Here is an 18,034-nt window from a genome sequence, read left to right on the forward strand (position 1 = left end):
TTTAGACCACTTGGCAAAATTAATATTCTTAAAAACATTTTAGATTTTCTGGCGTTTTGATTGACATCTACTTGATCGTGATTCCATAGTCACCTGCTTGTACTAGAAGACATCCTAGTCAATTTTGGGTACGTGTCTACCTTATTGCACTTCGTATTGTTTCTGAGGCAAATAGATTGTCTAGAAGAATCACTGACATTGAAATTTTAGTTGTGACCACCAACGTCTTAATCACCCAACAAATACTTTACTAAACGAATCTTTACTATTGGTGATTGAATCTTCTGGAAGCTACCATTGCAGCGAGATTTCATGCATTCATTCCAATTACCTTGTATTCTAGATTTGATGGACTTGTTTTGACCCTCAAATTCCTGAGTGTTCTTTTAGCCTTATCGACATAGTTTTTCGCTAAATCCAAGAGAAATTCAATATGAATCTGCTCGCTAAAGCGTTGTGAACTGCATTGTTCAGCTACATGGTGTACACATCATTACTGTATCTCACTGTGATGCATGATTTACTTCTAAGTCTCTGGAAGCCTTCTTAAAGGCTATGAGTTGTCAGTTTTTGTCCAGTACCATTTCACCCTCAGACTAACGGCCAATCTGAACTAACTATCCAGACCTTAGTGTACATGTTGCGTTTTGTTCGTTCGGTAGACTATGATAAGTAATTTCATACTATACGCATTATGTTATATTTGGAAACTATAAATGTTTTCCGGCGATGGTTTATTACATTTTCAAAAAGGTTTTTATAAAGTTTTGTTTTTGGGCCCACTCACCCTTGTTTTTCGTCCCTCCAGGATTTAGTGGTAGTGTTCGTGTCGACGATGATTTTTAGCAAACGCTGATATCGGATACTAATTCCGATGGTATAGTTCTTATTCTAATTTCACTATACTTTACTTATGATCTGACATCACGTGTGAAATGGGTTCATTCCCACTCATATGCGCACTCTTGCATTTAGGCACTTTTAGGTTTAAAGTTACTCACATTTTCCACATCACTACTCTTTATGGCTTCATCACCCTCCTGGTGTTGACCAGCACAGCTTGATTGGGAGTCAAAGTGGACATTCTGGGTCAAGGTGTGTAAAAAACAATTAAAATAATATTTAAATCAAAATTCAACAAAAAAAACTCTATAAATACATGTTTCATAAGGTCGGTTTAGTTAATTTTCAACTTTTCTCAAATTCTAATTATTTTTAGATTAAAATGTTCATAAAAATAAATTATGATAATCCACATAATTTTGGTTTAGAAAAAAAGTTACAGAAAATAAAATTAGCTTAAATTCATTCTTTATTAATCTCATGGTAAAATTTTAACCCATAATTATTAGAGCAAAAAAACTGTCACATCCTGGCCCGGGCCCTCACCACATCCTAGGCTCAACTCCGCCGTAGCATGATGTTGTCTGCTTTGGGCCCCGAGCACGCCCTCACGGTTTTGTTTCTGGGAACTCACACGAGAACTTCCTAGTAGGTCACCTATTATGGGATTGCTCTCGCATGAACTCGCTGAACTTCGGATTTCCAATGGAACCCAAAGCTAGTGAGCTCCTAAAAGGCCTCGTGCTAGGTAGAGATGGGAATATACATATAAGTCTTACAGGATCTACTCCCCTGGGCGATGTGGGATGCTACAATCCATCCCCCCTTAGGGGCCCAACATCCTCGTCGGCACACTTCCGGCCAGGGATTGGCTTTGATACCAAATTGTCACATCCCGGCCCGGGCCCCTACCACATCCCAGGCTCAACTCCGCTGTAGCACGATATTGTCCGCTTTAGGCCCAGACCATGCCCTCACGGCTTTGTTTCTGGGAACTCACACGAGAACTTCCCAGTGGGTCACCTATCATGGGATTACTCTCGTGCGAACTCGCTTAACTTTGGAGTTCCGATGGAACACGAAGCCAGTGAGCTCCCAAAAGGCCTCGTGCTAGGTAGGGGAATATACATATAATGCTTACAGGATCCAATCCCCTAGGCGATGTGGGATGCTACAAACCATGGGGCCCGGATCGGGATGTGACAATTTGGTATCAGAGCCAATCCTTGGCCAGAAGTGTGCCGACGAGGACGTTGGGCCCCTAAGAGGGGGTGGATTGTTATATCCCACATCGCCTAAGGGAGTGGATCATATAAGCCTTATATGTATATTGTCATCTCTACCTAGCATGAGACCTTTTGAGTGCTTATTGGTTTCGGGTTCTATTTGAACTCCGAAGTTAAGCGAGTTCACGTGAGAGCAATCCCATGATGGGTGAACCAATGGGAAGTTCTCGTGTGAGTTCCTAGAAACAAAACCGTGAGGACGTGGTCGGGGCCCAAAGTGGACAATATCGTGTTATGGCGGAGTCAAGCCTGGGATGTGGTGGGGGCCCGGGACGGGATGTGACAAAAACTATTTATGTGTTAAAACCTACATTTTCTGGGTTAAAAAGTTTTGGTTTTAACCCAAGGGTTGAAAATGTTCTAAGAGAGGTAGCAATTGAGTAGCAAAGTTAAATTTGCTACCTCAAGTAGGAAACATGCATCTTCAACAGAGGTAGCAACCTAATTAGTAAATTAATAAGTAGCAATTGATCTTGTATATTTACAAGATTACTTGCTACTTCTTCAACTAGTAAATCGTGTTCAGCGATATATTCCAAATTCGGGCCCCAAAAAACAAACATGATATAATAATATTTTGGATTAAGTACCTAAAACTCTCCAACTTTTTAGTGTTATTCCAAATTGGGCTCAACCTTTTTAAACATTCCAAACAAGTACCTAATTTATTGAAAATGTCACATCCATCAAGACCTAATTAATTTTTTTTTGTTAAATTAATTAGGGTTTACTTTGTCTCCAACATCAATAGAAGGTTATGGAAGCATGTCCTCCATCAAGTAACAGTCACCACCACTTACCTCTAAACCTAGTGCACCACCACAAACTTTACCCTACAACTCAAGCGGCCAATATCTAGAAGAAGGTCATGGAGGTTGCTGAAACGGTATGGATTGCCATGATGAGGCCCCCACCATCTTCACCACCCATAAAGAAGAACTCGAGGCTTTACTAGCAAAAAATTGACGAATGAGGAAATCACATAAGTAGAAATAAGCTCATTGAAACCTTATATGAATTCTTAACCTCTTCTTTGTTAGGAGATTTCTCAATCTTCATTTTTGTTTTCCATTTTATTTGTGAATTTTTTATTTTTATTTTTTATGCATCTTCATGTCTTTTTTTGAAGTTACTTTTGTTATTATTTTAGTGTCCAAATAAGCAAATCAATGGGATCCATTGTTGTCATGTGTACATTTAACGAAAAAATTAACTGAGACTTAACATATATGACTTCCAATAGATCGGGTACTTATTTGGAATGTTTAAAAATGTTGAGACTAATTTGGCATGACAATACAAGGTTCAGGTTTTAAGTACTTAATCCTAATATTTCAAGATAGAGAATAAAATTTGAAGAGTTGGGTTAAAAGTAATTGGAAGAAAAAAATTGATAGTAGCATATAAGTACCACGTAGTTAGCAAATAACACTTTCACATATAAAATTTGCTAACTCCCTTGGAGATGTAAAACTTATTGTGTTGGATGGTGCTACATACACCAAATTCGTGCACGAAATTTGTGCACCAAATAATGTGACCCATCTACACCCTATAACTTAATTGATGTGTCATATTTTACACCAAATAAATTCGATTGATGACATACATTCGATGCATAAATTTGGTAACGTGCCTTGTTGACATGGAAAACAATTTAATAGGAAAAACAATGGTCACTGCATAATAAATTTAGAAGATACTATGTGCCTGCCTGGATTAAAGGCTTTCGTTTTGGAATTATTGACCCCTAAAATAAATGTGGAGAAGTCCACTTTATTTATTATTATTTTTTTTTTTGCTAAAATAAAAAAATTACATAGGAAAATGATGTCAAAGTCATCTCACTTCTTAGCCAAAGAAAATTTTGGGGAAATTTTATTTAAACCCATTTAACTTCTTTTTACATCTAATTTAAATTTCAAATGTTAATTGTCTATTTTATCCTATTGCATAATTACTATTAAGTACAAGGCCTACCTAGCATAATTGTCTATTTTATCCTATTGCATAATTACTATTAATGTAACATCTCACATCGCCCAGGGAAGTGATCCTTAAATGTATATTCCCATCCCTACTTAGCACGAGGCCTTTTGGGAGCTCATTGGCTTTGGGTTCTGTCGGAACTCCGAAGTTAAGCGAGAAGGTGGCTAGAGCACTCCCAAAATGGGTGATCCACTAGGAAGTTGCTCGTGAGTTCCCAAAAACAAAACCATGAGGGAATGGTAAGCTCAAAGCGGACAATATCATGCTACGGCGGTGGAATGGGCCCAGGAAGTGGTCTGCCCCGGGCCGGGATGTGACAATTAAACCCTACGATCACTCTTTGTTTATCCTACGTTCATTTTGACTAAAACCCTAATAGCTCTCATAGAGAAAAAAAAGTTTTTTTTATTGAATGGTGATTTTGAAGTTTTGAATCCTCCAACCAAGGTATGACTCAATTTATGAATTTTTTGTTCGTTTGATTTCAATTTTTTAGAGTGTAGAAGTTACTTTACTGTAATTTTTTTTCAACAAATACAACGAAAGCATCCTACCTTCCAGCTAAAACAAACAACAATGAAAGCACATGTTTACTCCTCAGATTTTGTTGATAGCCTTTGGCTTAATCGCCATGACAAAAAAAATATTATGAAGCAGTTGCTGCCCCAAATTCCAGAATCAATACTAAAATTCTAGTGATTTCTTGCTTTCAAGTCCAACCCTAGTGGTCTGCAGAATATCCTACCAATCCTTCTTCCCATATGTTTATACATTAAACCTGCTTTTGAATTACTGTTTACGTATGATGAAAAAATGTCCAGTGTGAAAGGACCCAGTAACCATGATTCCTTTGCATTATCTTGCTTAGTTGTTTCCTCAATACTAGGACTAAGAATATAAGTTATTCTTCTCTACTCTCTGGTCATGTTTGCTTTGTATAATGTTCTTATTAATCAAAGCTTATTGTCTCTGGTACTTCATTTGTTAATATGAAGGTAGAAGTAGTTGCTTTGTCCAGTTACAAAGAGAAGGAGGAGAAGTTTAAGGAGGAGGTAAACCCTTTACTATCAAAAGTCAAGTGGCACAGTGGCAGCTTTTGAGTTAAAAATTCAATGGGTGTAAAAATAAATGCATATATTAATAGTTTAGTTAAAAATCAAATGGATGTAAAGAGTAAGTTGGGTGTATAAATATGTTAGATGGATTTAAATAAAATTTCCGAAAATTTTATTTCCAACGACACCAACCTTTAATAGGAAAATGATGCAAAAGTTAAAAACATGGTAAAACCAGACTCTGAAGCCTTGTTACATGAAAGCTATACAACAACAACAACAAAGCATTTTCCCACTAAGTGGGGTTGGCTATATGAATCCTAGAATGCCATTGCGCTCGGTTTTGCACATGTCTAAACCCATTTTGTGCACGTGTTGATGCTTCATCGCCCAACATTCTGTGCCATACATCATCGCCGGCCTTATTGCCGTCCTATAAAATTTTCCCTTGAGCTTCAGTGGCCTACGACGGTCACACAACACGCCGGATGCACTCTTTCACTTCATCCATCCAGCTTGTATTCTATGGTTGAGATCTCCATCTAATTCTCTGTTCGTTTGCAAGATAGATCCTAGGTAGCGAAAACGGTCGCTCTTTAGTATTACTTGATCTCCGATCCTCGCCCCTAACTCATTTTGGCCTCCATTTACACTGAGCTTGCACTCCATATATTCTGTCTTTGATCGGCTTAGGCGAAGACCTTTAGATTCCAACACTTCTCTCCAAAGGTTAAGCTTCGCATTTACCCCTCATGAGTTTCATCTATCAACACTATATCATTTGCGAGAAGCATACACCAAGGAATATCATCTTGAATATGTTCTGTTAACTCATCCATTACCAACGCAAAAGGGTAAGGACTTAAGGATTGTTGATGCACAAAATCAGTGAGGACTTTGGTACAACAGAAATTATTAAGTTATTGCTCTGGTCATTAGTGTGGGAGAATGATCTTGTAATCATTAAACTTCTAAGTACCGAAGTGTGGTATCGTCTTCACTTACCTTATCTGTCTCATAGGTAGATGTGGCATCTTTTCTGGAAGTACTCTTCCTCCATCCAAGGGTGGTATCTTTAACTGGTGGAGATGCAAAAGGTAATGTATCAATTTCACTTGAAGCTTACTTGTAGTTTCAGGCTTGGTCAAGCGCGATACAAACCATGTAGTAGGAGTCCCCCAAGTCGCCGAGCTAGGGGATCTGCTGAAAGAGGTGATAGACAAGGTAAACAATCAGAGCTCCAAGCAATCAGTCCCAGATCAGAAGTTTGATTTCGAGTTCCGGCTGATTGTTCTCATTCTCCCTATCTTGTAGGCAGCATGAAGGATAAAGAGAAGAAAATGAGAATAGATGATATGAGATACTTTTGCTTTTGAAGAAGTAACTTTCCACAGGCTTATTCTTGAACTGGGCTGGAGGGTTTTCTGGTTTCCTCTAGAGTATAAGGCCGACTGAAGAATTTGAGGGTCAAAACAAGTCCATCAAATCTAGAGTACGTTCGACCCTGCTGATATGGGATACTTTTGCTGTTGACAAAGTAGTGGATGTATCGGCACGCGTTCTGTTACGCTTGTCTCCACATGCTTCCTTGTATCCTTATCACTTTCCCTATCGGTTCCTCAGGCAGATGTGGTATCTTCTTTAGAAGCATAAGATGTTGAAGATGAGTACTCGAGAGCAATGCCAGGTAAGTAATCAGGTAAGGGGTTCCCGGCAGTCAGTTCCTGACTGGAAGCTTGATTCCAAGTGCTGACTGATTGCTCTCTTTCTCCTTGTCTTGCAGGTAAGAACAATGCCAAAGGAAAAGACAGGGAAAAAGCATGATATGGGATACTCTTGCTTTTAACCCTGATGATATGAGATATTCTTGCTCTGGTGTAGCTTGTTTGCAGAGGTATTACCGGGGGGAAAGAAAGCTGAGTATTTCGAGAGGCTTCGTTGGGAGTGCCCTCTCAGATATGATGAAGGGTTGAGCATCTTTGCAGGTCTGCCTGTCCGTTGAGGATGGAGGTCGACATATATAAGAGTCTCCCTAACAACAAGTAGTAATGTTATTCCTTTACCCTGCTTGGTCATAGCACGGTAGTGGGAGCTGCCAGCTTCACGTGTGTCAGAGCACTTTGAAAAAGTGATCTGTGGTATCTGGAAAGCTGATGTTGCGTGTGAAGATTACAGACAAGCTTTATCCAAGGAGATCTGGCTCTCGAAGTTGAGAAAGCGGTGCCTCTTCGGTTTTCGAACAAGCAATCCTATCGGGGATCTGGCTCTCGAGATTTGGAGAACGGTGCCTCTTCAATTTTTGAGAGAGCAATCCTGTTGGGAATCTGGCTCTCGAGATTTGAAGAGCGGTGTCTCTTCGATTTTTGAGAAATTAATCATGTTGGGAGTCTGGCTCTCGAGATTCGGAGAACGGTGCCTTTTCGATTTTAGAGCAAGCAATCTTGTTGGGAGTGTTTTCTCGAATATAAGTAAAGGTAAGGCATGTTTGCTAGTCTACCTTGCCACGAAGCACAGAGGTTGACACACAGGGACTTTCCAATTATCCAGCAGTGGTGCTGTTCATTTACCCTTGTGGGTAATAATATGGTAGCTAGACCTTCAAAATTTATGTGTTTAAACTTTGTTAGTGCTGTTTCTTTGCTATTCTTTTACCCTTCTTGGTCATAGCGATGTAGTGGGAGCTGCAAGCTTCACGTGTCTAAACTTTGTCAGAGATCTTTGGTAAAGTTATCTGTGGTACCCCTGAGGTGATGGTACGTGTGAAAAGTGGATGATTGAACAGTAAGATTCACGTGCTTTCTACTTCACCAGAAATCTTCAACAGAATGCCCGTAATTTCAGCAAAGCTGAGTGTGCATGTGACAGGTGCTGACAAGGCTGAAAAAAACAGGTGCCTCTTCGATTTCTGAGATCGGCCTTCGTGGTCTCTGAGCAGCCCAGCTTTTGAGAAAGCAAGCCTCTTCGATTTCTGAGATCGGTCTTCGTGGTCTTTGAGCAGCTCAGCTTTTGAGAAAGCAAACGCCTCTTCAATTTCTGAGATCGGCCCTCGTGGTCTCTGAGCAGCCCAGCTTTTGAGAAAGCAAACGCCTCTTCGATTTCTGGGCAGACGCCTCTTCGATTTCTGAAGCTCCATCGAGTGCAGATTTTTATAAAGGCTGGCATTAAGTTTCAAAGCACACTTGAATCTTCACCAGTAGAAGCTCCCTTCTTGTACTTCTAAGATCTTGATTTGTTCGACCTCTTCTCTCTTCAACACCTTTGAAAATGTCTGGCCCCTCTGACCGTCGTTTTGACTTGAACCTTGTTGAAGAGGCAACCACGCCTTCTCCAGACAACATATGGCGCCCATCCTTCTTATCCCCTACTGGTCATCTTACCGTTGGGGATTCCGTGATGAATAATGATATGACCGCTGCGGTGGTGGCCAGGAACCTTCTCACTCCCAAAGATAACAGACTACTTTCCAAACGGTCTGATGAATTGGCTGTTAAGGATTCTCTGGCTTTGAGTATTCAGTGTGCAGGTTCTGTGTCTAATATGGCCCAACGCCTATTTGCTCAAACCCGCCAAGTTGAATCATTGGCGGCTGAAGTGATTAGTCTCAAACAGGAGATTAGAGGGCTCAAGCATGAGAATAAACAGTTGCACCGGCTCGCACATAACTGTGCTACAAACATGAAGAGGAAGCTTGACCAGATGAAGGAATCTGATGGTCAGGTTTTACTTGATCATCAGCGGTTTATGGGTTTGTTCCAAAGGCATTTATTGCCTTCGTCTTTTGGGGCTGTACCGCATAATGAAGCTCCAAATGATCAACCTCCGATGCCTCATCATTTTAGGGTTCTGTCCAGTACTGAGGCTCCGAATGATCCCCCTCCGATGCCTTCTCTTTATGGGGCTCTACCGACTGCTGAGACTTCTCCTAAGCAACCTTTGTGAAGGCTTCCTCTTGTTTGTTTATTTTGACTCATGTATATGTACATATTTGTAACTTATCGGAGATATCAATAAATAAGCTTTACTTCATTTCCAACGTATTGTGTTAAATACACCAAAGCCTTCTTCATTGAGTGGAGTTGGCTATATGAATCTTAGAGCGCCATTGTGCTCGATCATGTGTCATGTCCTCCGTTAGATCCAAATACTCTAAGTCTTTTCTTAGAGTCTCTTCCAAAGTTTTCCTAGGTCTTCCTCTACCCTTTCGGCCCTGAACCTCTGTCCCGTAGTCGCATCTTCTAACCGGAGCGTCAGTAGGCCTTCTTTGCACATGTCCAAACCACCGTAACCGATTTTCTCTCAACTTTCCTACAATTTTGGCTACTCCTACTTTACCTCGGATATCCTCATTCCTAATCTTATCCTTTCTCGTGTGCCCACACATCCAAAGAAGCATCCTCATCTCCGCTACACCTATTTTGTGTACGTGTTGATGCTTCACCGCCCAACATTCTGTGCCATACAGCATCGCCGGCCTTATTGCCGTCCTATAAAATTTTCCCTTGAGCTTCAGTGGCATACGACGGTTACACAACACGCCGGATGCACTCTTCCGCTTCATCCATCCAGCTTGTATTCTATGGTTGAGATCTCCATCTAATTCTCCGTTCTTTTGCAAGATAGATCCTAAGTAGCGAAAACGATCGCTCTTTGGTATTTCCTGATCTCCGATCCTCACCCCTAACTCATTTTGGCCTCCATTTGCACTGAACTTGCACTCCATATATTCTGTCTTTGATCGGCTTAGGCGAAGACCTTTAGATTCCAACACTTCTCTCCAAAGGTTAAGCTTCGCATTTACCCCTTCCTGAGTTTCATCTATCAACACTATATCGTCTGCGAAAAGCATACACCAAGGAATATCATCTTGAATATGTCCTGTTGACTCATCCATTACCAACGCAAAAAGGTAAGGACTTAAGGATGAGCCTTGATGTAATCCTACAGTTATGGGGAAGCTTTCGGTTTGTCCTTCATAAGTTCTTACGGCAGTCTTTGCTCCTTCATACATATCCTTTATAGCTTGGATATATGCTACTCGTACTCCTTTCTTCTCTAAAATCCTCCAAAGAATGTCTCTTGGGACCCTATCATACGCTTTTTCCAAATCTATAAAGACCATGTGTAAATCCTTTTTTCCATCTCTATATCTTTCCATCAATCTTCGTAAGAGATAGATTGCCTCTATGGTTGAGCGCCTTGGCATGAACCCGAATTGGTTGTCCGAAACCCATGTCTCTTGCCTCAATCTATGCTCAATGACTCTCTCCCAGAGCTTCATTGTATGACTCATTAGCTTAATACCCCTGTAGTTCATGCAATTTTGTACGTCGCCCTTATTCTTGTAGATAGGCACCAAAGTGCTATTTCGCCACTCATTTGGCATCTTCTTCGTTTTCAAAATCCTATTGAAAAGGTCAGTGAGCCATGCTATACCTGTCTCTCCCAAAACTTTCCACACTTCGATCGGTATATCGTCTGGGCCCACTGCTTTTCTATGATTTATCTTCTTCAAAGCTACAACCACTTCTTCCTTCCTAATTCGACGATAAAAGGAGTAGTTTCTACACTCTTCTGAGTTACTCAACTCCCCTAAAGAAGTACTCCTTTCATGTCCTTCATTGAAAAGATTATGAAAATAACCTCTCCATCTGTCTTTGACCGCGTTCTCTGTAGCAAGAACCTTTCCATCCTCATCCTTGATGCACCTCACTTAGTTTAGGTCCCTTGTCTTATTTTCCCTTGCTCTAGCTAGTTTATAGATATCCAACTCTCCTTCTTTGGTATCTAGTCGCTTATACATATCGTCATAAGCCGCTAACTTAGCTTCTCTCACAGCTTTCTTCGCCTCTTGCTTCGCTCTTCTATACCTTTCACCATTTTCATCGGTCCTGTCCTTGTATAAGGCTTTACAACATTCCTTCTTAGCCTTCACCTTTGTTTGTACCTCTTCATTCCACCACCAAGATTCCTTTTGGTGTGGAGCAAAGCCCTTGGACTCTCCTAATACCTCTTTTGCTACTTTTCGGATACAACTAGCCATGGAATCCCACCTTTGGCTAGCTTCCCCCTCTCTATCCCTCCCACACTGGGTGATTACTTTCTCTTTGAAAATGGCTTGTTTTTCTCCTTTTAGATTCCACCATCTAGTCCTTGGGCACTTCCAAGTCTTGTTCTTTTTTCTCACTCTTTTGATATGTACATCCATCACCAACAAGCGATGTTGATTAGCCAAGCTCTCTCCCGGTATAACTTTGCAATCCTTACAAGTTATACGATCCCCTTTTCTCATTAGAAGAAAATCTATTTGTGTTTTTGACGACCCACTCTTGTAGGTGATCACATGTTCTTCTCTCTTCTTAAAGAAGGTGTTGGCTAAGAAGAGATCATATGCCATTGCAAAATCCAAGATAGCTTCACCATCCTCGTTTCTCTCCCCAAAACCATGGCCACCATGAAAACCTCCATAGTTGCCTGTCTCCCTGTCCACGTGTCCATTTAAATCTCATTTTATAAATAACTTCTCCGTCTGGGCAATTCCTTGCACAAAGTCTCCAAGGTCTTCCCAAAATTTCTCCTTCGAACTCGTATCCAACCCTACTTAAGGTGCGTACGCACTAATCACATTGATGAGTTCTTGTCATATTACAAGCTTGATTGCCATGATTCTATCTCCTACCCTCTTGACATCTACAACATCTTGTGTCAAGGTCTTGTCCATGATGATGCCAACACCGTTTCTCGTTCTATTTGTGCTTGAATACCAAAGTTTAAACCCTGAGTTTTCTAGATCCTTTGCCTTAAGACCAACCCACTTAGTTTCTTGTAGGCACATAATATTTATCCTTCTCCTCACCATAACTTCCACTACTTCCATATATTTTCCCGTTAAGGTTCCTATATTCCACGTTCCTAAACGCATTATGCTCTCTTGAACTCTACCCTTCTGTCCTAGCTTCTTCACCCTCCCATGTCCAATAGAATCAAAGTACTTCTTTTGTGTGTCTTGTGTAAAGTTGATAGGAGCATATGCTCCCAAACAACTTTGAGTGGAGTCGTTCGAAAAGAAGTTTTTATGGCCCCCTTGCTCATTTAACACTGCATCCGGGTGCCGATGGAGATACAGCGACCCTTGCTCACTTATCACTGTGCTCAGGCCACACAACGCGCCACTTACGGGTGACGCCCTAGCTTTAGCGCAATTTCGTTCTGGATTCATTTTCATAAGGATTCGACGTAACTGTGGAGTGCCGGCTGTCGACTACCTGACGCCCTCCCTCTCCTCCTTTACCCGGGCTTGGGACCGGCAATGTAAGATAAACTTACCCAGGCGGAGTTACATGAAAGCTATACAGTGAGAAAATACAGTTATTGCACTCCACTCCACTAAGAAACAAGAAAGAAAGAACTAGATATTACAAAACACTGGAAGACGCGGAACCGAATTCATAAAGCCTTTAGCAACACACAACCTACGCAATGAGGAATGGCAGGACAGTCAACATGAACTCCTCGTAACTGAAAGTTCCCATACCATTGTACGCTTTGTCCTTCTCCTTAAACTTCTCGGTTAATCCCTGCAAGACACAAGCATCACAAAAGAAAACACTCTCTTAAGTATCGACAGTTCAGCGGTTAACCCACAGGTTGTCCTCTTGAGATAATGAAAATCCATTTTTTGTGGAAACTATATGATTCAGTGATGAACAATGATTTTATGGTTTCCCAGCCAAGAAATTAAGCAACGAAATAAAGGGTTGTTCGTTCTCTTTTTGATATGCTTGTCAACTAACTGCAGCAATAACTTAGAGTTTTGAATACTCAACCGTACAAACTATGCATAAATCAGAATCAACTTTCAAGCCAACGCTAGGTTGAAGTTCCCCAATTAACACTATAAATTAAGTGCACAAAATATAAGCTTTAGGGAAAATCGAACTCACCTTAACAGTCAGACAGCACCTGCATTTAATCAAAACAAACGAACAAGGAATAATCAGATATCGATAAGAAAACATAATATAAAATATACCACAATGAAATGCTGTAAGTATCTAATGCGTAAGAATTTGATCCTCAAACCAATCCCAAAAAAGAATGATAGAAAAAAGGAAAAGGAAACATACTCGATGAAATTGTCATATTCAATGGCCCTCTTTTTGCCTCCAGTCTTGTCGAATTTAGAGACCAGCAGTTCTAAAACTACAGGTGAGACAGCAAATCCCAGACTTAGCAGTGCATCTCTCAACTCATTTGCATCAATGAACCCACTTCTGTCCCGGTCGAACCTCTCAAACACTCCCTGATCAACCACACCAATTACAAAACAGTTAATTTCTCACAAAAATTAAAAGACAAAATCTTATGGGGCGTTTCATAACCATTTTATTTTCATTTTTAATTTTTGATTTTTTAAACTAAAAATTGAAATCTTATTTGGTTACTGCAATATTTTGTTTTCAATTTTCAAAAAAAAAAAAATGAAAACTAAGAATCAAAAAATGAAACCAAATAAGATTTCAACTTTTAAAAGAAAATTAAGATTAAAAACGAAATGATTATAAAAAGGGAACTTTAACGAAAAACACCTGGTACTGTTCATTTTAACGAAAAACCACATTTTTACACTAAAAAATCAATCTTGGTACTATGCACTTTACCCTTTATTTTGTCCTTATCATTAAAACTCAAAGTTTTCAAACACTTCTCATTAGTTTTCCTTTATAAAAAAAGGACAAAAAAAGAATTATTGGGATTACCGCCCAACTTTGAAGACTGTAGAACAGTGCAGCGAATTCCTTGGGCCATGTTATCACAATTTACCCAGACACACAATAAATATCATTATGTACAAAAATAAACTGTACCAAATTAGCAATGATGATGCTTGCAAAGACTCGAAAGCAACTTGCATATAACGGTTTTACCGTGATAGCGGTGTCCAGTCCACTAATAAAATGTCATGCTATATAAATAAAAAAACGTAACCATGACATGATGGACTAAATTGCCAAGACGGCAATGATCTGTTTTCATCTCAGTAATTTTGGAAAAGCTAAATACTAAGAAGACCAAATTTCCGAACTTTTGTAAACCAAAATTTAGTCTCATATTATCTTTTTGTGGATAAGCATAACGCGTGATGCCATAAAGATTCAACGGTCAACTGACCATGACTACCACATTCGCATTCTACGGATTATATCCGTTAGGCGTTAAGGGCATGATAGACATTTCGCATTGATTCTAAGTTTCTAACGCGACTCAGTGTCCGATCACTGACTCGGCGCAGGCAACACCGTTTAGTGCGTCGATAAAAAAATTACAAAGATATGCATACATGGAGTAATGAGGCTTGTAAATTGTTACCAATCTTCCTCGTGTTGGTCTGGGTGAAAAGGTACATGAGAAGATGAACAGTCCTCAAGCTGAAGCTCTGATTGTACGACGACAGAGCTCTCTGCATCTCCTTGTCATCGATGAAGCCGTTGCTGTCCTGATCCGCCAGCTAAAAGCAAGCTATGACGTTCGGGTCCGTGCCAGGCGGGAACACCGACGGAACCAAAGCCGCGAACGGGCTGCCGTAACCCGGACCAGGCGCCGGATATCCTCCGCCGCCGCCTTGATTCTTGTGAGGCTTGTCTGGATTGTACGGCTTGTCTGGCTTGTACGGCTTCTCTGGAGCATAGGGTGCGCCGTATGGTGCGGAGGGTGGGGCGCCGTACGGTGCAGACGGAGCACCGTAGGGTTGAGCTGTCTGGTGCTGGTGCTGCCCTTGGGGGGGGGGGGGGGAGCGCCGTAGGGTTGACCTGGCAGAGTGCTTCCGTAGCCGGAGCCGGGAGGAAGGTGTGGGTAGCCTGACATTTTTTTATTGTTCTTTTAGTGGTCTGAAAATTTGGTTTGGGTATGTTTGCAGATTTTTCAAATTGATGGTGATTCACATCCATCAGGATTTCCATCGCTATTTTCAGAGTTTGACGGTGAAGAAGATCAGATGATGGGCTGATGGAATGAGAAAGTTAAAAGACACTTGGAGAGAGAAATTAATCAGAGGTTATAGACCTTTTCTCTCTCCATCTGGAGCAAACAAACCAAATGAATGGCCAAGACTTAATGTTAGGGGTAAAATCGGAAGTTGGATAGATTATTTTTCTTGGGTCATTTTTATTGGCTTGGTTTGATATTGAGTTTTATTCTAACCATTAAATAAAATTAATACATGAATTTTGGTTAAAATTCAAAATTTGAAAGTCTTTTTTATTAGTTTTTTTTTTTTAATTTAGTGGTATTGTTTTCAAGGGTAAACTGCTATTTGACCATTTGAACTATTACCCCAATTGAAATTGACCTCCTGAACAATTTTTTTTGGTAAATTAACCCCTTGAACTATTTGAAATTAGCCAATTAGCCCTTGTCGGTAGATTCCATCCACTATTTCATCAAATTCAAGGGCAAATTAGTCTTTTCATCATAAATTCTTACTTGTCAACTATAACCACCAATAAATTTATGACATATGGACACAAAATAATTTGTAATAACAATGTGAAATGGTCCTTTATGTAAACGTTCGGTTTTCTTATGTTTTCTTATTATGCTATATGTTTTACACATTATTTTGTGTTCATGTGTTTTAATTTTATTGGTAGTTATCATTGACAAGTAAGAATTGATAACGGAATGACTAATTTGCCCTTGAATTTGATGGAATGGTGGACAGAACCTAATTGCAAATGGCTGATTGGCTAATTTTAAATATTTCAGGGGGTTAATTTACCAAAAAAATAATTTAGGGGGTCAATTTCAACTGGAGTAATAATTCAGGAGGTTAAACAGCATTTTACCCTTTTTTCAATATATACTATTTATTATGAAAACCCTTTTTGTCAACCATTTTCAAAAGTTTAAGCTATGTCCATGCTCAAATCAAATCAAAGAACAACAAAACAAATAAAAGAAAATACCCTTATTAAATTTGGAAAATTGGGCTTAGAAGGTTAAGTGGAGCAATAAATTGTTTTGCCAATTTCTCTCAATTATCTAAAATTGTTTACAGGCCCTTTAGAACTTTTTTCTGCAAATGACGCTTCAAGTCAATATAGAGGAATCGAACACGAAATCTCAAGCATACGTGAAAGCTCAAGTGATCAACACAATATCAGCGATTTTGATTTATATTGCTTTCTGCATGCCATTTTGTGAATGCAAAAAAGATTATAAGCCTTCATAATCTCAAATTCTCAATAGTCACACAGTTTCCTCCACATGCCATCAATTGCTCACCGTATCAAGTTTTTTTCTTTTCTTCCTTTTTGCTTGGATGCCAAGAAAACCCGAGAAAGTCGAAAAAGAAACCTAGTGCTGTTCGTGGCCAGGATTTCCGTTGGGGATGTCTCCTAGCCGACGAGCACACAGCTCCCCGAGAGGTTGGCGCCGGTTGATGCTTTCTGTCGGGCTTCTGCTTCACTGGCGGGCTTGTCGGGCAAGGCTGAAAGGGAAGGACAGAGTTAACTTTGAAAGGTGCCCTTGTGGGGCCTTAGGTATAGGCCTTGAGGCTCACAATCAAAATTAACTTTTAAGTGTTCAGGCGTGCCACTGCCATCTTTAGCATGGCAGATGTAAAATGGATGTTGAGTTTTAGTTGTACATATACCCGAGAGGCCGTGTTAGTTATGACAGGTGCCTTTGTGGGGCCTTAGGTGTAGGCCTTAAGGCTTCCGATCAAGAACTAACCCAGTACTCGAATATACGATGTCTGTTTTATTGTTTGCAGAAGTGTTATAGCCATTATACTTCTGATTATCCGAGCTCGCAGAGCAGAATGAACCCAAATAGGTGCCTTTGTAGGGCCTTAGATATAGGCTTTGAGGCTTCCCATCAGAATTCATTCTATACTCATACGTTCTACTATAATCATAATATAATAGAAATAAAACTAAGAGATAGATCGATTACTTGCGCCCCAAGTAACTTCGGACTTCTTGTTATCAAAGCTTGTCGTGGATGGGTTAAGTCCACATAAGGTTCTTTTTTTATGCCTTGAGGCCAAGGACTTTTGAATGATCAATCTTACATGCCCGAAAGCTTAGAACTTAGATCTGGTTTGAACTGTGAAGACATATTCAAATCGGATTCAAGAACTAAGAGAGTCTTTTAATCATCATCTTACTAGAAATAACTTGAATACAATTGGAAGTATATAACATATTGCTAGGCTAATGAATGAAAAGACAAAAACGAAGAGGGTCGGGCAAGGTTTAACCTTGTCGGGCAAGGCTGATTGTCTTGCAACTTCCTATCTTTGTGGTTTATCAAGGGGTTTGAAAGCTTTAGAAAATGAGGTAGGGAGTTGAGTTTGCAGAAAGAAATCAATACTACAACAAGCTTAGGACAAGGTAGCAGAGCTATTACAAAGGCTTTTGGTGAGGGTTTATCCCGAAAGGGATGAAGGCTTGGGCTGACTACAGCTTCGTTTGAAAGCGAATCTGGCTTTTGAGCAGAGTTTGTGCTTGTATTTGTTTGTTTGATTGAGTGTCCTTATCTTTGATTTCTCTTTCTTCTTTTATAAACACTTCAGTTTGGCCTCTTGTAGCAGTAATCTTGCCCGAATGCAGCTTGAAGGGTAATGACTTATCAGCTATTTACTTGTACTGCCACTGTAAAGTGCTTTTGGGCTGATTAGTTGGCTGGTCTATACCACTTGGTCTCTAGGCAGGTGAGCAAGTGGTGTAAATGATATGCACCTAGTCGGGAAAGGTCTTTTTTGCCCTATGAGCTTTGGCTGCGCTTCGGGCTTTTCCTTTTTTTTTTTCAGACCTCCTTTTGGGCCAACTCCTGCTTGTGCCCAAAGTTCAAGTTTTAACC

The 18,034-nt window shown here is 40.1% G+C and overlaps 2 protein-coding genes across 2 annotated transcripts; both read right to left on the bottom strand.

Annotated features, from left to right (window-relative positions):
- Positions 1-5,322: 5,322 nt before the first annotated feature.
- LOC139191129 (calcium-binding protein CBP-like) lies at positions 5,323-14,636 on the bottom strand. The gene is made up of 6 exons (XM_070811681.1): positions 14,511-14,636; positions 13,930-13,968; positions 13,297-13,472; positions 13,114-13,132; positions 12,497-12,747; positions 5,323-5,414 (listed from the first exon to the last, which is right to left on the bottom strand). The coding sequence occupies exons 1-5, from the start codon at positions 14,634-14,636 to the stop codon at positions 12,643-12,645; spliced, it is 465 nt and encodes a 154-aa protein (XP_070667782.1). The 3' UTR covers positions 5,323-5,414; positions 12,497-12,642.
- A 42-nt stretch (positions 14,637-14,678) lies between these two features.
- On the bottom strand, positions 14,679-17,058 carry LOC114821117 (probable calcium-binding protein CML49). The gene is made up of 2 exons (XM_029093002.2): positions 16,904-17,058; positions 14,679-15,027 (listed from the first exon to the last, which is right to left on the bottom strand). Exons 1-2 carry the CDS (start codon positions 17,056-17,058, stop codon positions 14,679-14,681), a joined length of 504 nt encoding a protein of 167 aa, XP_028948835.2.
- Positions 17,059-18,034: the final 976 nt, after the last annotated feature.

Source organism: Malus domestica, chromosome 14, assembly GCF_042453785.1.
Source record: "Malus domestica chromosome 14, GDT2T_hap1".
In the NCBI taxonomy this organism is placed as follows: domain Eukaryota; kingdom Viridiplantae; phylum Streptophyta; class Magnoliopsida; order Rosales; family Rosaceae; genus Malus; species Malus domestica.